Source organism: Strigops habroptila, chromosome 3, assembly GCF_004027225.2.
Source record: "Strigops habroptila isolate Jane chromosome 3, bStrHab1.2.pri, whole genome shotgun sequence".
Lineage (NCBI taxonomy): Eukaryota > Metazoa > Chordata > Aves > Psittaciformes > Psittacidae > Strigops > Strigops habroptila.
Window position 1 is genome coordinate 58455636 of NC_044279.2, and position 27293 is coordinate 58482928.

General features: G+C 41.4%; 1 protein-coding gene across 4 annotated transcripts in view; it reads left to right on the plus strand.

Moving 5' to 3' along the window:
• The first annotated feature begins 5135 nt into the window (after window positions 1-5135).
• Window positions 5136-27293, plus strand: part of ITPR2 (inositol 1,4,5-trisphosphate receptor type 2) — a 264777-nt gene continuing 242619 nt past the window's right edge. For 2 of the 4 annotated variants that reach the window (XM_030477953.1, XM_030477954.1), the window contains exon 1: window positions 10800-11139. In XM_030477953.1, coding sequence (XP_030333813.1) covers window positions 11048-11139 — 92 coding nt within the window. In that variant the 5' untranslated portion in view covers window positions 10800-11047. Of the gene's footprint in view, window positions 5189-10799; window positions 11140-27293 lie in introns of those variants that run through there. The other 2 variants (XM_030477958.1, XM_030477957.1) reach the window with 2 other exon arrangements.

The following is a 27293-nucleotide window of genomic DNA, read 5'->3' on the forward strand; positions in this document are numbered from 1 at the left end:
GACAATTCTGCATTTCAGGGACTAAACAATGTGTGCACTTGACCACCAATTTGTCATCTTTCATAGCCCTTACCTGAGGTCTTATGTGAAGGCTAAATTGCTGCCTGGACTGTTTGCATGGTGTCCAGCAGACTGGGATCCTAATGACTGACACAGGCTCCAAGGGACTACAAGACTGTGAAGAATAAATACAAGTTATTAGTTTGGCATCTGAAGAAAAACAAGTTTCTCTGCACAGCAACCTATGATTTCTTTTTATGGGGAGGGATGTGCGTACTTGTCAGTACACAGCAAACACCGCAGTTCTCAAAGTCCTGGCAGAGCCAACACTGCACCTCTCACATGAAGGAGGTCATTCTCTGCCATGTGTATGACAGCCTTTCAGTAGGATTTGCCACCTTGTAATGTAAACTCTCTGAACTCAAGCATCAAAAAAAAGCATCATACATCCATGCTAGCTGTAAAAATCAAAGTGAAAACTTGTAACACCAAATAAACCGCAGCAATCCCTGTACTCCTGGTGTGGTTCTCCACCACATATGTAACTTGTTGGGGGAATATTTACTGTGGAGCAACATCCCGTCCCTGAGCAGGTCACAGCGTGCTCCCTCTGGGCTGTCTGCCTCTGATTCTGCAGGGGTTTTGAGCACTTGTTTTGATGAATAGGTACTGCAACTATATGTGGAAGATTTGTGGTAAGAACGCTATTAATTTGAATTTGTCTGTAGACGACTACGTGGTTCAGTCAAATCAGCATTCTCTCTTTCTATGGGATGCATTTAAAACAAAACGCCTCACTTCCCCATGTTGTATCCCTGGGATTTAAAGTATGAGGTCAAGCTGGTTTCCTAGTGCCATGGATTTCCTGGTGGTTCGAGCACTAACTTGGGGTGTGGAGACAACACGCGTGTGCCTTGTCACTGCTTTTGGAGACATCAGGTAATGCTTTTTTCAACAGCATTTGACATTCATGTAGGAACCTCTCGGACTTCTCAAAGGTAGATAAGCATGTTAAGCACTGGTGTCTCGTTGTTCTCCGCAAGTGCTTTAACAGCTCAGCTGGTTCACAAAATGAATAGATCTTCCTAAATGCCTGCTTCAGTGGCTAGATTCATAAATTTCTTTGCAGATATCTCAGTTCATCCATTCCTCACCAGTGCTGTCTCCGACTCAGGTAAAACTTTGCTTTCTCACGTGGAGGTTGTCAAGATATGTTCATTAATCCGGTACTCACATGCTGTTGGAATGGGGGATAAACCAGTTTTTCAGATGCTATAGCCAAGAGGAAACTTTTATCTATCAAAATACACTGAAAGATTCTTGCTGCTGGCGAAGGGCTTCTTCTCTCCACTGTTTCCAAAACCCTCTGTGTTCCCTGATGTTTGCAGGTGATGTGCAAGAGCCAGAGCTGAAAAGGAGGAGCAAAGAACATTAGGAAGCAGCAGCAGACAGATGTTACTTATTTCTGCCATGGAAGGATGGAGTAGCCTTGCAGCTGATGAAGATATTGAAACCAGGAGGTAACAAGGGTAATGCGTAGGAAGAGATGAGAGAGGATAAAATGAAAGTCTGGGGTGCAGTTGTGCTGCAGATTAGCAGTGGCTTGGCAGCACATAGTGAGAGAAAGGCTGGGTCCATCACAGTGTTGGCATGCTGCAGAAATGCTGGTTTAGCTTTGCTTTTTTGTGTACTGTGTTACTGTAGCAGAAATGGCTCCAAGGACGAGCCACATCATCTGCCACCTTCACAGTCTTGGAGAGTGATTCAGCTCTGGAGCTCTGCTCCATTCTGCTGTGCCTGTGGAAGCACATATTCCCCTTTTGCTTTATCAGACCACTGCCACATGGCCCCAGTGGGCAGAGGTGCAGTTCAGGGGATTTCTAGAGACTCTGGTTGCCATGAGAAGTATTTTTGTCTCGTATAGGTCAGATAGCAAATTGTACTGCAATAAGAAAATTGATAGAAATCAACAATTTTTTTCTTTTCGGGGCTTCTTTTTGCCTTTACACTCTCATTGTCTCATTAAAATACTCTATCTCTAGTAAATCTATGGGTGAGTTTCCATCTAGCTTGTGTCCTGATATGATCCAGTCCTGCTCCATATATATCTTGAGAGCACGTTCTTAGCGCTTGCAGCTATTGAATAATAAGCGTGCAACAAGAACGCTATCACCTGTTTGTATATTTATGTCCCTGCCACTGAAAAGATAGCAGTTCCCACAGGTGGAGCCAGGGTTGTGAAACAGAGGTGCTAATTGTGCTGATGTCAGATAGCAGAAAACTTGACTTTTATGTTTCCCACCTGTTTTCAACCAGCAATTCAATGTTACTGCAGTGTGTTGAGGAGATGAGGCCAAGTGTGGTGCTAAATGTATCTGGATGTGTTTTAAAATTTTGTTCTTTTTAGCTAATTCCAACAGTTTTTTTGCTAATTGCATGTTAACAATATGCATTTCTTCTGTGCCCTGTTTCACTAGTAGAATAACTTCTGCTAACTTTTCCTTTTTCAGATTGAAAAAATGGAAACAGTGGGTAATGGTTCTGCTTTTTCAATGCACTCCTTTGTGATTGTCTATAGATTAGTTGAAGTCTAATTTCCTAAACATGTCCCTATTTCTATGTTCAGCTACTGTGAAGATGCAAAGCATCTTAAAGAGCTACTGAGAAAGAGGAGGTTATTTCACTGATTTAGTTTTTGTATAGCACTGAAACAGGGATTTCTTTAAGTATGCACAGTACTTATCTATTTAAATATTATGATGCTAGAGGATATGAAATTGCATGTCTCAGCCTTTCAGGATTCAGCTGTGTTATGCTAACTTTTAAAGTATTTAAGGAAGGCATCCAAATGAGGAACATATTTAAACAAACAAAAACCCTAAAACAAACCCAAACAAAACCCCCCAACTCTTCAGGGACAAGGCATGAACATAACGCAGACTTCTTTGGTATCGTGTGTCTTGTGACCATTAATACGATGTCAAATATTGATGTGTGGTGGGGGACAGAGGTAAGTGCATGAGGCGTTCCTAAATGAAAAAGCAGTTCAGACATTTCCATGTGATTAGTGTGCAGGCTTGTTTTTTTTAAGTTACAGGTAAATTTAGCCGTTCAGGATTCAACATGCTTTTAGACAAGATTCTTGTTTCATTCCATTGTATTCTGGACCAGTAGGAAGAGAGAGACTCCAGTCTGGGGATCTAAATGTGCAGTAGTGTTTTGATGATGTCCATAATTCCATATTAATTAAAACAAACAAAAAACCAAAACCCCAAACAAAACCCCAAACAACCAAAACAAACCTGTTTCTCATTAATCCATTCTTATCGTATTCAAGCTCTGATTTCCTGGACACAACTGGGCTGAGATGACAGAAATCCATTGATAACATATCCCATATGGGACACTTCCTGCACCTAGGCATGAAATCAGTTTGAAATACTGGTCACACGAACCTCAAATCTTGATCCATGTTTGGCCTCAAAGACATTTTCTGCCTATTTGGAATCCCAACCCCCATCATTTGGTTATTCTAATTAAATTGTTCAGTAATATCCTAGAAAGTAATCCACATTTGGGACAGGTAAAAGTAAAAGAAACTGGAAGGATCCAACCCAGATGCACCAGTGCTGATCAGAGGGGAGGGCATGGTGGGCTGAGACTGTCAAAGAGGATTTCTTGTACCTCCCTATCCCATAATTTTTTTTGACACAGTAATCAGTAGACAAAAAGAAATCTTTCCTGATCTCTAATTTTTCATTCTGAGAACATTTTCTGAGAAACATCAGATATTTGGTGCTGTGCTTTTAGAAAGGGGTGAAAGGAGTTACTACGTTAACTGAGTTTTAATGCCTCCAGACCTCCCTGAATGACTTCTCTGGAAATGCAGTGCCAACTACCCAAAGCCTGTGTTCACCTTCCTAACGTGTTTTTTTAATCCATTTTACCCATCTGAAAGCTGGAATAGGCTTAAGGTGAAGATCTGTGACCCCTGCTGTCATGAGGAAGGACTGGGTCTCCTGAGAAGAACTGCTTTTCTTGCTGTCTCCTTATCTGAATACAGCTGTATCTTCAGAGGTACAACCACCAGCAGGTATCCTCCTAGGGCAGCACACATCATCCTGAAGTTAGAACCATAGAATTATTTAGGTTGGAAAAGATCTTTTAGATCATCAAGTCCCACTCTTACCCCAGGACTGCCAAGACCTCCACTAAACCATGTCACTAGGGGCCTCATCTACATGAGGGTTCTGAACACTTCCAAGGACAAAAAAAAAAACCCTAGTATGGCTCAGGACGGGTGGGCCTGGTGGCAGCTGCTTGAGCAAAATTAATTGCAGTTCTCTTTCCCCTCTGGTAATTTTTAATATATCTACAGAGTAACGTGTCAGTGAAAGGAAACATTTAATGCAAAAAAAGCAGTATGGAATTTTGAAAAGCTTTTCAATAAGAAAAAAAATAAAGCTGATCAGAAAAAAACATCAAAAACACATGGCTTTTTAAGGAGTCCTAAAATGCAAAGCTTTCTCAGGTTTGAAACATCTTTCTTAATTCTATCATGCAGAGCATCAGGAAAGGTAAGGAAGTAGCCCTCAGGTACTCTTTTCAAGCTCTATGATTGCAGTTAAATTGCAGCTATATTATGATCACAGAGATCTTTTACTTTTTAAAATTTGTTAGCTGTATACTTTAGGAACACCAATTACTGCTGCTTTATCCAGCTTGCAAATATAACTGCAGTTCTAGGCTGCTTACTAAAGCTGCTGTTTTTCTTAAACTTTATTGTGGAAACTTTTGCAGAACTTCTGTAATTCTTTTACTCCAAAATCAAGATGCTGAGTTTCTGTGAGATATATCAGTCAAAATGTTCATCACTTGTCATACGATTTCATATAAGATTCATATATAATTATGTATATTAACCATGCTGTATCCACACTGTAACTACTGCCATAGGATCAGCTGGTAATATGGTATTCATAAAGCACAATTGGTTTGTAGTTACAGTCACCATACCTGTAGGTCCACTGATGCTTCTGCTGCTGCATAGGTCATGGTTAGGAGTGTGCTAGGACTACTTTTTTTTCTTTTATGTCCTCATGTGAACATGATTCACTTTTTTCCTGTGTTCTCAGGTTTGAACCTTCTGAAGTCTCATGACAGCCCGCAAAAGAGAAATTCAAACAAGGTATGTGTGTGTATCTCTATTTTGTTGGGAAAAGCTTCACTTTTAGGCAGCCAAGCAGAAAAGAAACCCTAGGAGACACTGCCTGATTAACAAGTCTGTGGGGACTGGCAGTGAGCTCTGCAAGGTTGAAAGCAAACTTGGTGTAACTGTTGGCACTTGTTCCACGTAGGAATAGTAAGTCCATTTTTGTGCGCTTCCTGATGCTTGCTCTGTGGTTGCACGTTGATAGAAAGCAACGCTTCAACTTCCTGAATCCTCTAAATAAAGCATCCTTTCTATATAGATGTTGTCAAAGAAGGGCACATTGTACTTTCTGCTTTGGTCGAGTTTTTGTATTTGGCTCTTTGAATGAACAACTTTGGTCATTGAACAGTTGGAAATTTATTTCAGAAGGCTCGAATGTACCACAAGGAAAAATATCTGCACTTGAATGGCTTGGAGCTGCTCTCCGAAGTTTATTTACATAGCTGTCGTATTGTGCCACAGTTTGAAGGGCATCCAGGCTTCCTCTGTAATCTAAACTTCTTTTACTTAAATAATTGATTCATAAATGTATTCAGTTTTCATTATTTCTGTTTGTTTCTTTCAAGAGAATGTTGCAGCAAACCAGTGATTACTTAAATACTTGAATTAGTACATATATTTGCTCTTAAATTTCAAATGTAGCAAGTCAGCCAGTCGCTGTCCATGCATGCATGTACCATGAGCAAGTATGCTAGGGTAGTGAGGATGCAAAGCTCATACCCATGCCCTAGTGGAAACTCCCCTAAAGGTCACTTGTGAGAGTGGTTCACTTTCAGGGCCACCTCTGATGTTGAGAAATGTTTCCCTCTAACAGAAATTCCTTTATAAAACTGGGTGTCACACATTTAGCTAGAATTTCTTGTTCTTACTAAGCCACGTTGAATAAAGTAGGTAGGCCAGCACTGAGTGCTCCATATTGTGGTTTTCTCATTCTCAATCAAATAATGACACATATTTTGTATGATTCACTACACTCCTGTCTTATTATGTTACTAAATAACATTTATCTCTGTCAGGCCTCTTTTTCTCCAGGGTATTCTGCTTTTCCTTTTAACCAGATGCTTAATATTTTGTATGGCATCAATACCAAAGTATTGTTTAAAACAACATCAGCAAAGAGTTAACTCCCACGAGGAGAAAAAGGCAAAATGAGTCCCCACAGCTAGCTATCTATCAAGAAATCATCTAGTACTCTGACGTTTGCTATAGGCAAAATAAAACAAAGCACTACCAGCAATAAATCAATTCTTGTGTGCGGGTATTGTCAAAATAAGCTGTTCTGGCATGCTCTGATCCAACTTGCAGGCCAAGTAACGCCACCTTTTATACATCCAAGTGTTTTGAAATGCCGTTGTGCTCAAGGAACAGCTAGGCTGTCTCAAATACTAATATCCACAAGGTAATGGACGTCTCCAGCTTGTGTGTGAAACTTCGTTAGGTGCCTTTAAAAGGCAGGCCTTCCTCAAGTTAGCTTCTTAGTTGTGCATTGCTTAAGTATATTAAAAATATTCCAGCTACAGATGGGCTTTAAAATCAGAGTTGAATTTTTAAATATCAGAATGTCTGGAATAGTCTGATCTCTCTTCTTTTTGTGTTTCTTTTTTTCTCCCATTAGAAAGATGAGGAACAAACCAAGGCTTTGCATTCAAACTTTCATATACTTGCATGCTAAAGCTCTGGGACGCCTGCTTGGGTTTTGGCCTGGTCCCATCTATATCTATTGTATTAAAACAGTTAAAGGCATTCTTCTCTTTCGCTCTTTCCCCTGCAGCTGAAAAGCACTATCCTCTGCTTTTGTGAAAACAAACATCAATGCTGCCTGTTGTATAAGCCTCTAAGCAATCCGGCTTGCTTCTGCTGAAGTGGCCTATATATCTGTAACTTCATACCAGAGGTAGGTTGTGTAGGTGTTGGGATTAAAGTCTTTCCAGTCAGACAATTTTCAAATCCATAAAGAACTCATCTTCTGTCAGGAGCCTTCCCTGTTTAGACAAGATGAGCAGGAATTTCAGACATCTTCCTAAGAAGGGAGGGGTGGAAAAGGAGCAAGAATACGACGACATTGGCCTATTTACTTGGTGAGTTTTTTAGAGTCTGAGGTCATGCTAATATTGTATATTTTCACATCTCAACAGGATGCTCAGTGCAGCATTAGGTTGTTTCTATTGACCTCTCTGGATGAATTGCTTCTCTTCTGTCCCTCAGCACTGGAATGAACATCAAAATCTAGGATGTAGAGATCATGGTAAAAGTTTCTTGTATTAAAATACTAGCAAATACTTTTATATAGAGATCTAATTTTAGAATGTCACTGCAAGCATCACTAGAAATATTTTATTCCCTGAAAATAAATGATAGACTGGAAACAAAAGTTGAGTAAGAAACAGTGCTTCACTTTTACAACGTACAGAGTAATATGTGCACTGGGGCAGTCTGTCAGCACTAGCTGATGAATTTTGCATCTGGGTTCTGTTTCATGGCAAAGCCTGTGTTCCTAGCTTTGGAGCAAAAGATTACCAGAGATTACTGATGGAAAACATATTCCAGTTATTGACTAAGCAGCCTCCCCTTCACCCTGCAGCTAATTGCAAGGTTAAAAACTGTAGTAAAAATATCCATATTTATCAACCATTTGGTTTATTTCTGCTCCGATAAATGAAACAATATTCCATTACCATCTCTGACCATGCTTTATTTTTTTCTACGTAGGCTTGTTATGACAAAATCTCTTTCATTTTAATTAAATTTTTTCAGATACTATCTTCATAAAACGAGCACTCAGAGAGGCATGATGATTATTTTTAATAGAAGAGGGTTAATGCTTGTTAAAAATGCTAGAGGAGCATTTGTCACTGCTTAAGTTTTCTGTCTGCAAGGAGAGGGATCAGCAACGTGGTTCTGATCTGCTTTTTCAGTGTGATCTTTGTACCAGTTTAAGACCTGGTCTACAATAGCGAGTAAGTGCTTCCTTATTTTCAGTGTACAAATAATCTGGTAACTTCAATGAGACTGTTGGACTGTTTCAGTGAGGCGGATTTAAAATGAAGCATTTGCTTAAAAACTTGACTCCTTGGGGTTTGACCTTCACTTTTTTTTTGCCAAAGATGCTGATTTCATGTGACTTATTTCTAGTTAATAGCCACTGCTGCTCAGAACTGGATTCAGATTTCCGGTTCATTTCATATATATCGCTAGAGAGCTATGAGGTGGTAACAGCTTTCAGCTGCTGGCATGCTCCAGCCTGAGCCAAGATGAACAAGCCTAGAAGTGAAGGAGAATGCAGCCAGTGCCTTGATTTCCTTGAGGGGAGAAAGAGTCAAAGACAACTGCAAGTGTAGGGCTCCTATCAGTTCAAGCTTTGCCACAGCAAGCAAATGCTAAATATTTTCTAAAGTGACCTGAATTAACCTTCTTGTAATGCTAAAACACGGAGGCCCCTTTCAGTTGCCCACATGCAGGCAGTGCTGTCAAGGGCATGGCAGTCTGTCTTCGCTGCTGACAGCCTACAGGAATGTCTCTGGTATCAAAGGACACTTCAAATGGCCCCAGTAACCTATGTTTAGGCAACAGAGTTGAACCTTCCCAGCTGGGAATAGTCCCAAATGGGGATTTGCTCCCAGGCATACGAAGGACAGGCAAACTTGCTGCTGGGCCAAGTTCTGAAGTCCATCCTCAGGAAAACTCCACTGATCTAAGGCATGCCAGAGTTTCATTTACTTCTGGGAAACACGAAACCTCTGTGGCTAAAGTATCTTAATTAGGCCATTAAAGCCTGGTACAAAACAGCTGAGATAAACAGGGTCAGGAGGGTGAAGGATATTGTCAATGCATTGTAAAGCCTTTGCTGCTCAGCACCAGGTCCAAACTGTCCAGAACCAGGTTTTCATGGAATAAAAATGCCTGACCCTTCTGTGGTGGTGCTGGGGAGGGCTCCAGGTCAGTGCTCTTCACTTTGGTCAGCATGTCGGCAGGGAGCATTCGTTTCTCTCACCCTTTGGTGCCTTATGCTGCACTGACTTTTGATTTCTAATTCCGGTAGGTTTTAATTTAGTCCAACTTTGGGATTGAATACATGTGTCTTGGGCAGTATGAAGCACCTCATAATTGGCTTTCTGTGCAGGGAAGGTTCCAGAACAAGGGCTCTGGTACCTGCACTCTTCACATGTCATTTCCAGAAACGTTCTAACAATTCTGTGGTTACTCCAGGAGACTGAAGTGGAAGAATTTGGTCAAGTGTCAGATCTAGGGGCTGCGTGTGCGCATGTGCAGAATGCAAGTGCAGATCTTTGGTGGTGTGTTTGTATCCTGGTAGGTACAAAAAAAGGGTGACATCCAAAATATTCACTATAAAAGAGCAAAAGAGGGAACTCTAGAATGGCATAACAGGCTGCTTTTTTTTAATGTACATCTATATGGTAAAACTTTTTTTAATTATTATTATTTTGAAGACACAGCACTTCTCATGTCAAGAATTTATGCTCAGAAGAAGTGAGATAAGGCTGGAATCTGTAAATGTGCGAAATTAAATGCAAGCGTGAACTCCTCAGCTTGTTACTCGCTTCAAGCACTCTGCACATTCCTGCAACCAGATAAATATTCTTACTGTTTGAGAGTTAGTATTGATCAGGCTCTTAGACTTGGGTGAGCTGTTGTTTCTTTATTTTAAATCCAAACAACCTGTTGGAAAAATACACTGGGTAACCACCAATAGTCTGAGTTTGCCTGTAACTAGGATAGTTGTCTCAGGGAGGTGAAATACAGCTGAAAATCAGAAAAAGTACAAATACTTTGATTCTTGAAACTGTTGATGGGAATCACCTTTGTGTTTAAAGAATGCACGGTGGTTTTAAGAACAAGAATCCTGCACCGGCGATAGCCTTTCCTTTGAACTAAACACTTCCAGCCACTGACTGGATGTCAGGGAGCTGGTACTCATTTCTAGGCGGGGATCTGACACGATGTGGATTTGCACGGCCCCGTGTGAGCCCCATTGGCCACTGAAGCTGCGGGCTTAGGTAGTGCTTTTTTGGCTGCAGGACCTTATCCTTGCTGTGGGGGAGGGGGCAGTGCTGGAAGCCCCCCACTCTGGGGAGCGTGCTGAGGCTGCGGTGTCCTGTTTTTCCTCAGCAGAAAACTTCCAGAGTGTACAATCTTCTAGTTCGAAGGTGATTTTTTTGTTGAATGAGTGACGATTTTCTTATGGGAATGTGCGCTGTGGGAATTCCTGCACAGGGTTGCAGCACGGTTAGCTTCCGATTTAATAAAAAAATAAATAAATAAAGGAGTGGTGGTTGCTACAAGTTTGTAAGCCATAAACCAGAGGGAGACAGGGGCTGGTCATTAAGCCCAGGGCCATTGTGCCCTCTCGGTAGAGTCGGTGGCAAGGGGGAAGGGACACTCAACCACCCCCTCCACCGCCGGGGGGTCCCCGCTTTGCGCCCCCATCCCGCTGCTTCCCTCTCGCAAAGGCAGCCTGACCCGTGCGGGCAGCGCTGCCCCGCTTCGGGGGGTCCCGACCCCCTGCCCGCGGTGTCCGCGGCGGGGCGGTCCCGGGAGGCGGAGGCGGGCGGCCGCGGGGGGCGGAGGCGCAGGAGGCGGCGCGGCGGCCGGGCCGAGCCGTGGCGGTCCGCGGAGGGCAGCGGAGCCGCGCTCATGTCCCCCCGCGCCCGCCGCCCCGCAGAGCCAGCGGGGCCGCGCTGAGCGCCCAGCACGACCGCGCCCCGCCGCAGCGCCTCGTCTGCATCTGGATCGGTTTTAGTTTGTTTTGTTTTATTTTTATTTCTTTTATTTTTTTAAAGGGGAGGAGTGCGAAATCCAGCTAAAAAATGAGCCAAAATGTCTGAGAAAATGTCCAGCTTTCTGTACATCGGGGACATCGTGTCCCTGTACGCGGAGGGCTCTGTCAACGGGTTCATCAGCACGCTGGGGTGAGTGTGAGGGGCCGGGAGGGGCCGTGCCCGATAAGGGGTGGCGGGGACCCGCGGGCAGCGCCGGCTGCAGCACAGGAAGCGGCCGGCAGCGCGCTGCCGCCGCCACCTCGGCGGCGGAGAGGGGGAAAGAAAGTAGGAAGTGATGAGCGGGGAGGAAAGAGAGAGAAGTTCTCGCACAGGCCCGGGGCTGCGGTGCTGGGCGGGTGGCGGTGCCCCGCGTGGGTCCGGCCGCGTTCCCCGCTCGGCTTCTGCCGGGGCTGCACCTCCGGGCCAGCCAGAACCGGAGTACCCAAACGCCAGGACCCGCTCTGTACAAGGAACCCTGTGCTGCGCCCAAATGCATTTATATAGTCATTATTTGTAGCCAGAGACTTCAGTGTTTCTTTTTTTTTGGGGGGTGCATGTATATGCGTGCTTAATTTTATTGCACGTCTGTGATGACGTTTTTGATGAAGAGTGAAGGACAAAAGCTTTGCTTTCTTGCTCATTGCCGTAATCAGCTCATTAAATGTCCATCCATTTGCTTCTAGTTTGCATTTGACTGAAGTCTTTACCTGTAATGGTTAACGATCAGATATTTATAACCTGATATTTTGGGGGTGCTGCTTCTGCAAGCTTTTCCATCTCTTTGCAGAGTGAAGAGATGTAGTTCAGCTGTGGCTGCTTTACTGAACTACTCCAGCTTGCTTGAGTTTTTTTTATTAACCTTGACAGCTTTAAATCACCTTTTTGGAATCCACGACAGAAAACCATAGTGAATAATGATAGGAATACATTGATATCTTTCGTTAAATTACCATGCAGTTTAGTTGTAGTGATACATCCTGAGGGTGCAGTGGTTCCTTCTGATGTTCCTAGCAGAGTAGCAGTAGATTCAGTGAGTTGGTGGCATGTCTGAAGTAAGCACATCCTTAAACCTTTCTCAATGGAAACATCTGTACTGCATGAATTGTAGTCATCCCATTGACAAGGCAGCTCAAACTCTATTTAAATATCAGTGTCGTTTGAAACCCTCAGAATAACAGTTGAACTTGCTAAGGCTGATCTGCTGCTAATTAACATGTGCCTGGGTATCACTCCTGTATGTCATGTTAGGCTCCCTGTGCCCTGAGATCTCTTCAGTGAGGGACTGTAGAGCGAAGAAAAAGGGCAATATTAAGTTGCCAACAATGAATTAAGTTACTTGATGTGGTACTTTTATTGGAAAAGAGCTGGTGTTCAAGATCCCTTTTTTTTTTATCTTATTATTACTTCCTATCCTTGCCATTCACTTATTTTGTCTGTTGACAAGTGTTCTTCTGTGGTTTCTTCCTCTGTTGATTTTGTGCCTTCTCTATCTGCCATTCTATTTTGTCTCACATCTCTTTTTGTTTCGCTGACTCTTGTAATTTTAAATCCTGTCTGAAAATGTTTGCTTTCTGCAACTCTTAATCATTGGGTATTGCTTCTTGTTCTTGTAAGCCCAGTGTTTCTTTTTTGTTGGCATAATTTATTGATGAATTGTTTGGTTTTGTTGTTCTGTCTCATTGCTGTGTTCTGTTATCTGGGGGAAGCTAAATTTGCCATGCTTTCCACTTTTCATTGTGTTGAGAAGTGTTCTTCATTTCTGAGAACACCTGCTCATCTACAGTCATAGACGTTTCTGTTGTGACTGGTACTCATACAACTGTGTGTCACTTGAATGCATGTTGGCATTCCTGTGTTGCAGTCTTCAGACTGCTGATCTTCCCCTCATCCCTTGGAGTTAAGGCAGGACGTTTACCCCTGGTTCTATAGATGGGAAGCCAAGACCAAAGCTTGCCTAAGGCACATGGGAACTCTTTACCAGAAGAAGTAATTGGACTCAAGCCAACACCTGAATTGAGGCTACCCAGGATCTCCTTTGGCCGGCTAACCCAGCCTAAGAAAACCACTTGGGGTGAGACAGGACTCCTGTGTGTTTCTCCTTTGGCAGACCAGGAGTTCAAGAACGCTGATATACCTCTGTTAGCTTTTCAGTACAGCTGTTTTTGTGCCCTGCTCCCTGGCATGGTAAAGGCAGCTGCAGAGCCAGGAAGCTGGAGTAGAGAACCTGAATTAAGGCCTTAAAGGAAAAGTGAAGTGGAAAACTCTCATGTCTACTAGATGGGAATGCTGACCCCTCTGCTGGTGGTACAAGAGTTTGGACTGAAATTGAAAGTTGTGGTGCCAAGTCACGTTATCTGTGCCAGCTATTGCAATTACTGCCTTTGGACTGGTTGCAGCAATGCATGAGGCAGAAAAGCAGCTGTACATTCAGGGAAAAAGTTTGCCCGGCTGCACATTTGGCATTCAGCCGTTGCTGTACTCCTGCATCTCCTGTGTTCCTGCAGGTCCTCCATTTGCAAACACCTGACAAGAGGTGGCCTTGTCTTCCAGAGGTGCCTCTTGTTGGTAATGACAAAATGGTTTAGGAGCGGGAATGATTGCTGGCTCACTTAATTTGACTTAACGTGGGTCCTTGTTCTGTTGCTCAGGGTTTTGAAAGTGCTATCTTGTCACTTACACTATTGAGTCCATCAGATAGTTTCATGCAAGAACTCAAAATGCAGCTCAGGTCAAAATGCAGCAGGGAGAGAGTCCTGTTTATTTTAAGCTGTCAAAGGCTAATTGTTTCTTAAACAAAGTGTGAGTGAGGCCATTCTATAAATAAGATAAAAAAGTTCATAGCACCTCTCCAAGTGGGGGAGGTCTGTCACGTCAGCTGACCTTACTCCTTGAAGAACCAGCTCAACAGATTAGTTTTGAGGGAGATTTCTAAGCAAAGGCTGTTTCATGAGTTTTAGAATATTTTTTGCTCACTTGCTGATGTAGACATTTTCACACGCTCAGTTTTCCCAGGAAATTTAGAACCTGGAAAAAGATACAGCTGGGCTATTGAGATCAAGTGTAGGGTCAGTTTAGTACCTACTATAGCCTTGAGCATGGAAATCTTCCTCTAGAGCAGTTTAGGAGGTCCTAACCTTCTTGTTTAGGACATGGGGGATCTGTGCCTCTTGGCCCTGTGTCCAGGTGAGGGTGCTGAGTGGTGCTAGGTGAAGGCAGGAGTGCCTTTCCACACCTTCTACAAAAAGGGTTTAAGAATCACTGGAACCATGAGATTGTGTAAATGGGACCCAAAAGGTTGGGGCACTTCTTGGAGCTGGAAGAAACCAGTGCTCCTGTCCTTGTCTCCAGACTGCTTCTTTACTATAAATAGTTGTTGGATGTGAGCATGAGAGCTCTGCTTTCAGATTTGATCCCTCTTAGTCAGAAGAGGAAATTGAACCTCTCTTCCGCATCTGGGGTTAGCACTGTAGCGTGGGATGAGTGCAGCGGCAGGGAAGTCAGGCAGCACTGCTCCGAATTCTTCCTCCTGTATCCATCTGATGATGTGTAATCTGGCGTTTCCAATCTCAGGGCTCTCTGGGCTCCCCTTTCCACTCCCCCCCCCCCCCCTTTTTTTTTCAAAAAGGAGTATGCTTCTGAATGCATAAACTGATGGTCTTTCAATTTAGTACAGAAAAGGAAAAGTTGGGGAAAAGGAATTTACATCTATGGGTGGCTTTCTGCTATTTCAAGATATATTTGGTACTGGATTATTGAACTGTGGTAATAATGTGGGTGTTTTCCCCCCTGATTTTTGAGCTTTTAGTGTGTTTTAGCTTCTGCACAGTTGGAGACTTTATGTCCCAAAGGAGGTATGCGGCAGAGCTAGGCAATGAACCCAGGTATCTTAAGTTGTCCTGGACCAGTGTCTGAACCTCAGGACCACCTTCCCCAATATTTTGGCCGTGAATGTTAGCAACGATTCATGCTGGGAATTGGAGCTGCTATTAATCACCAGTTGGTACAGTGAGGGGCAGAAAAGTATTCTCAGTTAGAGAGGCAGAACAAAAAGTAAGTAATGACAATAGCCAGCATCAGCTGTAGGAAAATTTGACAATAGGCCTGTTAGTCACCATCAGTAGCTGCATTCCTATCTAACCTCCATAAATACGCTTCTGTGCCATAGCAGTGTGAAACCTCATGGAACATAATTAATGGAGCATGCAGCAGGAGCTGCCTGCTAGGTAATATATGACTGTGGATGACGAGGGATGCTGAGACTTCTTTGTAATTAGCAGCAAAAAGTGTGTTGTGGAGTATTTGGACTAGTTTTCTCGAGTTTAATGTTGATTTTTCTTGAACAACTTCTGTTAATTTGAGGAAGTGCTTGCCAGAACTTTCTGATCTGAAATGAGTATCACAGTTTTATTCAGGCTTCTTCTCTGGGCTTTTGTGCATTACTTGTCTTATTTGACTTCACACACAGATTGAATCAGTCATACTTTGTGAAGAGACAGGATTAAGTAGAAAGTGCATATGGAACAGTATAAATCAAAACATTCCAAATACAGCAAAGGCTAAAATGTCATCTTGGTGGCCTTAGGAATGGTGCTGAGAAAAAAGGTATAGTGACTGATGGTGCTTACAACACACCAATGTAGCATATTCATCAGTGTGCTTATTCTTTTTACCCTTCCCTCCTACTGTCTGAAAATGTAAGCTATGGTTAAGGAACAGAGTATGTGTACTTTACTTAATAGCAAATTTTTCTTTCTTGTGCCAGATGAAAAAACCTAATTAGTCAGAAAGAATAAAAAGCCTGAAGAAAGTGAGAGTGGCGTAACTAAAATTACTCGTAACTTAATTCTGAGACCTATAGAATCAAATAATACCTAGAAGAGGGAAGAGAAGATGAACTTCAGCTGTCCTGTGGGCAAAAGTACTTGTATGTTTTATTACTTAGGTACTTTATCCTCTGGACTGACAGTGCCAATGAGATTTGACAGTTTTGATTCCGTGGTTCTTTCTTTTGTTTTTAAATACTGTAGGATTAGCATTTTCAGAACTATGTTTTCTTGGTTGGCTTCCTAATGCAGAAACACTGGCCTGAATTTTGCAGCTACTTTGAATGTATGCTAATGTACACTTCTCAGCTATATGGTGTATTTCTTTTCTGTGATAACTTTCATAAGCATAAGCTATATTATATGCATTATTAAATACCTTCATTGATCTTAGAATAAATGCCACATAAGCAGATATGTAGACATAGAAATACAACTGCATCTTGCACACCTTGCAACTTAATACATATATCAAAGCTTGTATCCTCTGTGATTATCCACTCTCATTAGCAATTAGGCACAGCTCCAGCTTTGCCATTTATAGCGACCTTATTTTGATGCTTGTTGCAAGTATTCTAACAACAGTGCTGTCTTTAAATAAACAATGAGGCAAAGCTTTCCACAAAGCACCCTTATGAGAATGTGGCAAGTAATGAGCCTCGGAGGGGATTGGTTTGTTTCAGAAGTTTTACTCGCATACAGAGCACAGCTTGGATGTGAAGGAGTATAGGATTAGAATTAATTATGGAATTATGATTTATGAGACTGTGCACTAAAATGTAATATCATTGGTTCAAAGAGCTCATTATCAAACAGAAGTAGAGAGAAAATTGGCGTTAGGGAAAGAAACAATTGATTTAATGTAAAAGTGGGTTTATCCCTAACTTGTGTGGTAGTAGTGGAAATGAGAGAGGATTCCAATTTTGAATTGAGACAAGTGATGTGGCCATTACAATTTCTGTAGTTCTCAGCTGGGCTATGGGTAATGTGGGGAGTAGTCAGGAAAGAGATGGGAGGTTGTTTAACTTGCGTGACTTTGAGTCTGATTTAACTTCCTTTTACATAATGAGGGAATTAACTAAACAGCCTTTACGTGGTTCTCAGGCTCACTAGAAATCAAGTTTATCCTATATTTTAAAAGTGCCATGGAAAAAAGAGTCAGATCAGTCTTTGACTTCCCCAGCTCGGAACATTATCTCCTAAGAAGTGCGTGAACCTTTGCTCAGTCGAGTGTTTTACTGCACGGCGACGTGTTTGAAGCCTGCTGCCCTTCACTGTTAATGGTGCAGGCTGCTGCTGCTTGGCTGAAGCCAGAGCCTGTTTGTTGGCCAATAGCACAAAGCCCTGTCCTCTGCACATGTATTTAATGCTCTTGAAAGTCTGGTTTCTGCTTGCTTTGAAAGGTCTGTTACTTCTTGTACTAAAGGGAGACTGGTGAAGTTCATGTGACTTTGATATACTTGATTAGGGATATTTATGGAAAGAGTGGAGAAAGGAACATGAATGGTAGTTCAGGATTTTGCTTTTTTCCTTGTCTGTGCTGTTTTGTCACTTACTCGGAGATGCATATTTTAATTATATTAAGGACATAAGCTCCCTTATGACTGATTATTTTAAACCTTCATTTGTTATTTGTAAATCTGATTCCACCTAATTACTTCAATCAGTAATTCCACTGCTGTGTAGATGTGTAGACACTTGCTGACATAGGTTCTGGTTTCAGCTGTTTATAGCGATACTAAACCCTGACTTTCTGGACTGCTTTTTGGGCAACTTCTGCTGTCTGCTGGCACTGGGCACCAAGAGGCCCCATCCTTACCTGCAACTGTGTGGGAGCTGAGTCCCAGTTCCCAGGATTTCCAGCTTCCTTTCCCGGGGGGGCACAGGAAAGCTTCAATTGTTCAACCGCTTTGTGCTCCCTCTCTCTGGAGAAGTAAAAGTAATTACTACCTCAGTTCACTTCAAGCATGAAACAAACTTAAACCAAGAAATTACATTCTAGCAAACTAATGGTTTTGATTGCAAACTTGGAAACAGAGTTAAACAAGGAAATCGCTTGAGGTTTTGAGGGACTATTTTGGCTGTGGTAGCTATAAGACTGTCAGGAGTAGTCCTGTTGCTTTAGTGCTGTTTTTCCAACTGTCTTTCAATGCCTCTGTCTCTGTCTACCTCTCATGCTCATTTGTTTGCATTTTATTGATTGCTGTTGAATAGAAACAAAGCATTGCCCAAAAGCATGCTATTTTAAAGTGATTCTTACTTATTGCTTAATAATAAAGGAAAGAGGACCCTAAAGCATTGACCAGGCTGGGCTGCGTGGGGCTCTCTCTGTGAGATAAACGTGGGAATAAGCCTCCCCTTCCTGAGCTCCTGCGGCGCTGGTTCTTCTCAGGTTTACCTTTTGACTTAGCAAGTTAAGTGAAGTGTCATTATAAACTTTGGGCAAGTTTTGCAAACCATGCCCATGAGCGCTTTTTCCCCTCTTCCTGTTGCTCAGTTGCTGGCCTTCTGTGCCTCTAGTTTGGGAGATCCTTATGCGCTAGTAAGAATGTTTTGGAGTTTGGCAACTTGAGATGCTGCCTGCACTGAAGCTGCCCTGCGCTTCACGGGTACATCACATCACCTGAGTAGGATTTCCTTGCCACTGGCTGACGAGTGAGCATGGGGTTGCTATAGGTTGCAGAAAACAGTCTCCCTTGTCCTTTTCAGTGCTCCCTTGCTGGTCCTGGGATGACGAAGAGGAGAGGGTGGAGATGGGTGCAGAGGGATATGTTAGTGAATGTTGGGTGAGGTGGTAGAGAAATCAGCAGATCAAGGGTGTGTGGAAAGAGGTAAGTGTGTGTGGTGGGGCAGTAACTGATTTGAGTGGTTTAAAAGGTGGTACATGTTCAAAGGGAAGTAGGGATGAAGAGGAGCAGAAGATGATGGACAGTTGCTGAGAGATGTGCAGTCCCCTCTGACAGAAAATAGCTATGAGGTACTGGCAAACTGTCTGATTTCTTTTCAAATTACTCCACATGGAAGAAATCAACTTGTCACTGCTCCTGTTTACTTCGATGTTTCAGATGGTGGAGGTCTGTGCTGAGGTCTCAAACAGTTGAATATTTGGTACATTTTTCCCCAGGGTTTCCAGTGGTGTTAAGGAAAATGCATAATAATACTGCCTTCTCCAAGAGAATGTCCGAGTTACAAAGTTCCTCAGAAAGAAATAGCAGTTTTAAGATTACCCATGATACCTTATGCAATTCTTTGTGTAAAAGCACAGGAGTTCTTACCGGTGTGGTCCCATACTATTGTTTGCAATGTATGGCTGACTTACTAAGTGCATGCGGTGCCCAGTGCTTTTGTAACAACTAAGGTTATATGTAATGAATTGTGGTGCTTTGGTAATCTTCTGATATAATAAATTTTGGATACTTCATTTGGAATGCACCTTTGGATTGTTCCTGTCACATGGCATGGACTTGTAATTACTTGGTAGAAGGCAGCTAGGAGAGCATAGCAAGTGTGGTTTTTATCATTTGACACTGTAAGTTCAGCTTACTACAGCTCTTCTCTGTACAAAGAATTAATATTAAAACAGTAATCAAGTTTTTGTTCTTTGACCTCTGGCAGATAAAAATCAATATCATTTAAAAAATCAACAAACAAACCCTGAAACAAAGCTTTTCATATGAATTTCAAAATACAGAAAGTTGTTATGACCCAGCACTTGGACTTCTTACCTTGATTTTCTTTGAGAGACTTGTTTAAATTTTAAACAACCTTTTCTTCTGCCCTGCACTTGACACACACAAGTTAATTGATGTTGCAGGGCAGCTGAAAGCAGTCATAAGATTGGGAAAACAACTGCTTAAACTCATGGTAAGCCCCAAATTTTTGTACCTACTGCCCACAGTTGAAAGAGGACAACCCAGTTCTTAGGGTTTTTCCTCTTTTGAGTGTAAACTTGTGCTGGTATTCCTCTGTGCAGAGCAGAGATGGGTCAAACACAGACTCAAAGCCAGCCAAGCTGCTTACTTGTCTCTTTAGGGTGCTTTGGATGAAAGCTGGAAGAGCAGCAGGCACAAGCCACCGAGGCCTCCCCAGACACACCTGCAGGACGTGTTTCATTTCAGTGTCGGGAATTTTGCCTGGCTCCAATGTGCATCTACATCCTGATGCCTGTAGAATTTTGTGTAGTTGTATAATCTTGAGCACTGTGATGTGGAAAACTTAACTAGGCAGCTTTAGAGGGCAGCTAAGTTGAATGTGACCATTATAGTTTTGTCCTGAATCTGGCAGTACCTGACATTATTCGTAAAGTCCCAACTCCCAGAGCTCCATGAATTATGCATATCCGCAGCTTCTCCCTCATGGTTGTGGAGGAAAGCTGGAAAACAGGAATGGTCACAAATAAAATGTGTGTAAGAAGTGCCCTGAGGTGAGTAGTAATTTTCTTCCACTAACTTAAAATCAGAATACATGCTTTGCAGGTGGGGTGGCTAACTAATGGTAGCTCAGTGCTTGAGACTGGAAACAGTGCTTTTGTTTTGCATGACTTTGATCTTATTTTAAAGTTAGCTGGACTTAGATTTCTGATGGGCTCCCCAGTTGTTCCAGGTAACTGAAACATTAGTGTGCTGTGCTAAAATATTCTCAGTCACCTTTTCAAACTGGCTAATTTTTTTTTTATTGTTCAGAAACAATACATAGAGGAAACAAAAGTAATGTATTGGGGAAGACTGGATATCAGGTTTGAAACCACTAAAAGCAGATCCTTGTGCAGTTATGAGTGGCGAAAAATGTTCAAATGTGTTACTAAGCAAGTTCTATTCTTCCGATTAAAGAATAAACATTTTGAAGCTACCTAAAAAGGTTAAAAAAAATAAATAAAAGAAATAAATCCATCACTTAATAAAACCCCAGCAAACTGCACTGAGAGGAGCAGTTAAGGTTAACTGCCTGTTAGTGGTATTACTTTGATATCTTGGACAATTTCCAACTTAGCTATTGTCTTTTCGTAAGGCAGGCTCAATTTCAGCTGAATGCCCTGTCCTCTCCTTGCTTTCTGCTACACATGACGGTGCTAGTCCGTAGGCTTCATTCCTCTTCCAAATTTGAAAAAACATGGCCCACTGGGCTTGACTTTTCACAGAGAGCTCAAAAGTGAGGGCTAAGCGGAGAGACTTGTGGAATTTAATTGTTCTAAAATGAGGTTTTACATTACACAGGGCAATGTCTGTAGCACTTCTCAGGTTGAAGACAGAACTTAGTAAGTCAAGCTTTATCATCAAACTGATGTAAGTAATATTTTGGATTTCTGTGTTGCTGTAAGAACAGTAAAGCTGAGTATTTCAGTGAATACAGGAAGTCCAGGTTTCAGATCAGGTTTTTAGGTATTTTTGTAGATATTCTTACATATTGTTGCAATCATCATAGTATGCTATTTATAAACAGTATTAGAATACAGAAAAAAAGTAATCCATGCCTTTAAATTATAAAAGTACAAAGTAACATGCAGAAAATTTACTGGATTTCTTTTTTTTTTTTTTTTTGGTTGGGGAGGAGGTAATAATGTATTTGCGTCAGGCTGTAGGTGACAGTTTGCCATTTTCTTGGTTACGTTTTCTGAGTAAAAGAATATAAAATATTTAACAAAGTTTTATGACATTATTTCCAGTGGTGGTCAGAGATGTAGGTTCTACAACTGCAAATTTGTAGACTTAAGCTGCAAATATGTCATGAGGCAATTTTTTAAAAGAACCTGTTGAAGAGGATCCAAGTTAAGATTTCTACTTCCCTGGCTAGATCTTCAGGAGTGATAAAAGAAAGATTAGGATTTGATCATGAAACCGTTCAGTGGCAGGCATCTGGCTCTTAAGAGAGGGCACTGCTATGGACCCTGGACAGCTGCCGGATTTGGGGTAGAGGTCTGCTCAGTTTCTGTGAGAAATGGCTTCTCTCACAAAAACAAACAAGATCAGGATCTGGCAGGCAATAAGTCTTGTCTGTATTAACTTTTGTAGTTGGACAGGTTTTTCTGCCACTGAATGTAAGGACCAATTACTGTATTCCTCCTCATGTAATATATAGAATATAGTAAAACTATTCCATGTAAAGTTCTGTTATGACACCTTATTTGAAGCAATACTCTGTATTAGGCTGGTGGAGCCAAACTCTGGTCCGTGGGACCATTTTGTCTGGTCCATTTCCTTTCTGTGGCAGATTAAACTCCTTACTGTGTTTAGGCTGCTTTTAATAGAATCATTTTACTTCAGTAGAGCTGGAAGTGGGACAATGCTGGTTTGAGTTTTCAACCATAGATCTAAAGTATGTTTGAAGGGAAATACTGTAATAAAGGATAGGATTCAAATAGAGGAGCAATTTGCACAAGGTCATTGATGAGTTGTGGAATATAACCAAATATTCCAAGTTGTGGGCCAGTTTTTATAAATGTTGATCTGGTAATATGTTCAATGTTAAGTTGCATGAATTGGTTTATCTCATAGTAAGCCTGGGAGTAAACCAGATGTGACAAAACCAGCTTATTAAAGTTTCCATGTGTCAAACATGGGTTTTTTAAGTGTATATCTAAAGATGCAGAATGAAGTTTATCATTACAAAAACAAAGTGCTGAAGAGTTTTATGCATGCTGGCATTATTGTCATGCTCATACATTGGGTGGAACCTCATTGACACTGGTAAGTATAATTACTTATTTGTAATTTATTTGTTCTTCATTTGTAATGGAGATGTGAGATAAAATCCGTCCTCCTTTCTTCAACCGGATAGCTGAAGCAATAGAAGTCACCACCCTAAGCACATATACTTGTTAAAGTCGTAAAAAGTAAAAGCTGAGCAGTGTTACCCAAGAAGCTTTTTATAAAGAAATTCAGCATCGACTGGGCAAGTTATAAGGCCTAAGTGAACAGAAGTACAGAGAATGTAGGACAAAAACCTGTTGTAGCCAGACAAAACCTGGTATGTTGACCCAAGGATAATAAAAATGAGTGTGCCACTGAGCACTGTTCTCTCTGAAAACTGTAATCAAAGAAACTCTTGCTGTTTCATTTCTCCTATGTCCAGAAAACCAAGAATTTATAAATTCTTTCTGAATAAATGATTGAGAAAATGCCTTACACCATCTCAAACTTTTCTTTATAGTGGAAACAGCCCTTAAGTCTCCAGAACTGATAACATCACTTGTAACTAATGATAACCTGATATCATGAGAGGGATCCAACTTCCAAAAATGGAAATTCATGATAGGTGTTCCTGTGGAGCCATGATGCAAGAAGCAATCACATTAAAAACCTACATCGTCAAAAGAGACCAGAAAGAATTGCTATGACTTCTAATACAAGAACTGGAAGCCCTGCAAATAGAATTAAAGCAATAATAAAAATGCCATCTGAAAAAAACACCCAAAAACTGGGTGCATCAGAAGGAGTGAAAACAAAGATTTCCTAGTGAGCACTTTGAACGATCATTTGCAGGTGAAAGTGAAACCTTTTATAGGCAGCAATTAAAACTCTCTGGACAAGTTTGGGAAATGAGCAGGCAATATATCCACTCTCAAACAGCAAAGTGAGTCAATGGGATGGCAAAAACCATATTTGCTCTGGACCTGATCTGTTTTTCCACAAAATATAGATGAGGAAAGCTTTGGATTGCTTTGTGTTCGAGCTTCAGCAGAGACCTGACTTAAGAAATGAACTTGAAGATCACTTATCTTGCAGATCAGGTGTCCTGATGCGGAAACAGGAATGGGAAGACAAAGAGAAGTTTAGAACGTGACAAAGTATGATAACATTTTTTAACTACTTGGAGGGAACTCCTGTTGGTGCTTAAAATTTCAGACCTTTTCAATGTAATTTATCTAAGGAAGAAGTACAGAGTCAGGACTATGCTGAGGTGTCTTGAGAACAACTTGCCATTTGATTGTAGGAATTATTAGGGCTGTGCTTTTACAGGTGTTCACAGATCTGGGAGCAGCAGGGTGACTTTGGTGCCTCACCCAGATGAGGTCTCTTTGAAGGCTAGTTGCAGATGCACCCTTACGCAGAAGATCAAAGAATTATTTCAAGGAATGACTCTGCTGAAAAAAAGATCGCTTTTTCTTTCCTTCTCATAACGTGCAAAACCTCCTGAATAAGATGCAAACCTCCTGAATCATCTACTTGAAGAACGTATTGTTCCTGGAATGGACTTCAGAGTAGCCAAAAGCTTTCCCAGGAGAGCATCTGGAGAGATAATTGGCTCTTGCAATCATCTTAAAGTGTAGCATCCACTGATAATGGCAAGATCAAGGGTTTCTGGTTGCATCAGGCAAGTTTGGAGTTTAGAAACAAGATAGTATGTAGGAGGTTATATTAGTTTGGAAATTGTACTATGGCTTTGAAAATACTGAAATTGGGGGGCTGCAAGAATCTTAGCTGATCTGAAAAAAGTACCATTTGGTGAAGTATAAGCAGGATGTGGAAGAGGGTGCAATGTGATGTTTGCAAGATAAGAGAGAGAGAAATCCCCAGTGCAACAGTATCTCGTTGGGGCATCAATGGAGTGTGTTGTTGAAGAGCTTAGGATTTTTTTTTCTGCTGGAAAATTGATAGTTATGACTGTCCTTTGACATGGTCATGACTTATTTCACAAAATCACCTGGCACTTGTAAAGTCAGGCAACAAAGGGCTCTGGAAATAGAAGAGCCTGTGCTGAATGATTTTTGCAGGTTTAGAGTCAAGAGTGAGCCATTTATGGATCAAAGGAGAATTTTAAATTCAAAGTATTTTGCTAAGTCTTTGAGACTGTGGGCTTCTATAAAAGATGCAGTAGCTCAGTGTGCCCACTATCTGATGGGTGTGGTAGGATCATTAAGGACTCATACCTTCAACTGCCTAATTTCATAAACTCAAGGAAATTAGGGCACTATTTCCTATTGCCTTTGAGGAACTTAAAACAGGAGTGGGTGAGAATATGATTTATACTTCAGAAGCTGTTTTGTTTCAATATAAAGCAAATCTCTATTTTAAAGATATTTTGGGGTGATGTGGACTGTGCAGTAGATCAAACACTAGACTGGAAAAGCTTGTTCAAGCCTGTTTGGTAACATGAAAATTTCTTAGACACATTTTTACAGGAGAGCATATGAGTTCAGGGGTTGACTGGATGTGAGCAGGAACATAACGAATCAAGGAGAATTCAGTCTCAGTTGCACTTTGTACCTCCTTTTCGTATGTAGTTGATATACATGTGTTATAATAGTCTAGCTTGTAGTGACAAGTGCATGGATTAAAGATCTGGATGGAACTGATTAAAGTTCATGTCCAGATCAAAGAATGAAGAGCAGCATTTCCAGCAAGCTCAGGTGAAAGAAAGCATATTTTCAGTAGCTGCTTTTCATACATTATCTTGGTTTAGCAGATGTCATAGAAGAACTAGAGGTATTTTATCCCTTTAGCCTGAAAGGACTGAAAATACCTAGTCAGTTGAAGGGAAAATTTGAGCAGTAAGGGGTCCACCCAACTCAAACAGTAGATAACAAATGATTATCTATCATCACTGAAGAGTCAATCTTATTATGCAGTTTCTGCTTCTAGGGTAGTTTGAAAGATTAAGCAATTCTAAGTCTTAGGATGCCAATGAGCTTTGGTTTTTGCAGGAAGGAGGAGACACTCTGATCTTTTCCCAGATTAGAAGTTTATCTTGGGATACTCTACCACTACCTCGTCTCTAGATTGAAGGTAGAATCTTTCAGGATAAACAGTGCTTGTGAAGGGACTGAGGATTGCCTGGAAGAAGCAGAGAGGTTCTTTATAATGGTGTAGACGTAAATTACTTGAGATACTTTCTGTAAAGGCTGAACTCTCCAAGGAAAGGCAGTGGTCAGGACTTCAACACTGCCCCAGCTAGCTAGTGGCTCTTTTTATTCTGAAGATGGTGTTCCCGCCTTAAACTGGAACCTGAGCGGCCAGATGAATTTTTGTGTCTGGATTTCTTATTCATCTTAGCACTAATGTGGAAGCAACTGCTTTCAAATGGGCCAGACAGCATGGCTAGGTGGTGCTGGGAAGTCTTATTTTACTTCTGCCGCCTTTGCTAATATGCATCGAGAGGAGGAGAAGTGGGATATTTGTGCCGTTCCTTGCAGGTGGTGAACTGAGCACTTGCTGGTCAGGTGATTTCTGGGCACTGCGTTGCCAGAGTAAGTCATCAGAGAATCTGATCCAAATGCCATTTAAAAGTCTCCTCCACAGCTATGACAAAATGCGTACAAATTTAGTTGGCAGGAACTTCTGCACAACTTTGCTGAGCAGAAGTGCTGTGATACCTTTTGCTAATTTCAGGATGACAAGTTGGATACAAACTTTTCTTTTGTATAAACACAGAGCTTTCTATACAAACAAATAGTTATTTTCAGTGCTCATTTCCTAGAAAAAGAAAATTGAACTTGAAAGGTAAAAATAAACAAAAATGTTCTGAAACCTCTTCAGATTGAAGATCAGGGGAAAAAAATAAACAACAAAGGCTCACGCTCACTTCCAATTCACATAATTGCTAATAACACAAAGCTACAGACCAGCTAGATGAACTGCACATTGTGAGGCACGGGAACAATTTGTACTCCTTTTAAGTTGCCAGAGTAGCAAGGAGCATATACAAATGCAGTGGAATAAATCCTTGTTTGCTTTCCATTTTTCTAAGAAAGATCATCCGTTTAGGTTTAACCAATATCTGTTTATATCTTAATGGTTCGCAGGAGAGCAGTTAACTTCTGATGTCTTATTTAGGGCACTATACTGATGGAAGAATTTATATGTGAGTAAACTGCGGTATCAGGGATTATCCTTCCTTTTGCCTTGGTGAATGGTTTTTCAAACCACTGAGGCTGTGGATATACATTTACTCTCTAAGCTATTTTTTATCCATGGCTGCACGTCACTGTTCACTATCAAACAGTTTATATGAGTGCTGCTTAGCACTCTCTAAGCAATATGAGTTCATATACTTAAACAATTTAGTAGATGATTTGTGCTAATGGAGTTGACTATTGCTTAGAGGCAGTCAGACTCTGAAAGGTTGTAACATGAAATGAATGAAATAGCTCAGTGTTTACCTTTGTCCTTTCCTGCATTTGGGTCAGCTTCGTTCTTTTATTGAATATGTGATCTCTGAGTCTTATAACTCAAAAAAGTGTCAGGCATCGCCTAAATGCATGGTGGTTTATTTCCATGTGTCAAATGAGAAAATAATAGAGAGCTCTGCTTCAGCGAGGTACTTGAGGCAAGGCTGGTAGCTATGTTTTCTGACTGGAGAAAAAGCTTGAGAAGAGCATGCCTGTTTTACCAGGAGGCCAGACCTTCTGCCACTCAGGCTGAAGCATCTCTCAATGTCCTCTTAAACGGAAGTGTTAATCAAAATATAGCAGACTAATTGTTTATGTGAGTGGTTGAGATTACCCCAGACAATGTGGTGCTGTTTGACTTGGAGAAGGAACTATGT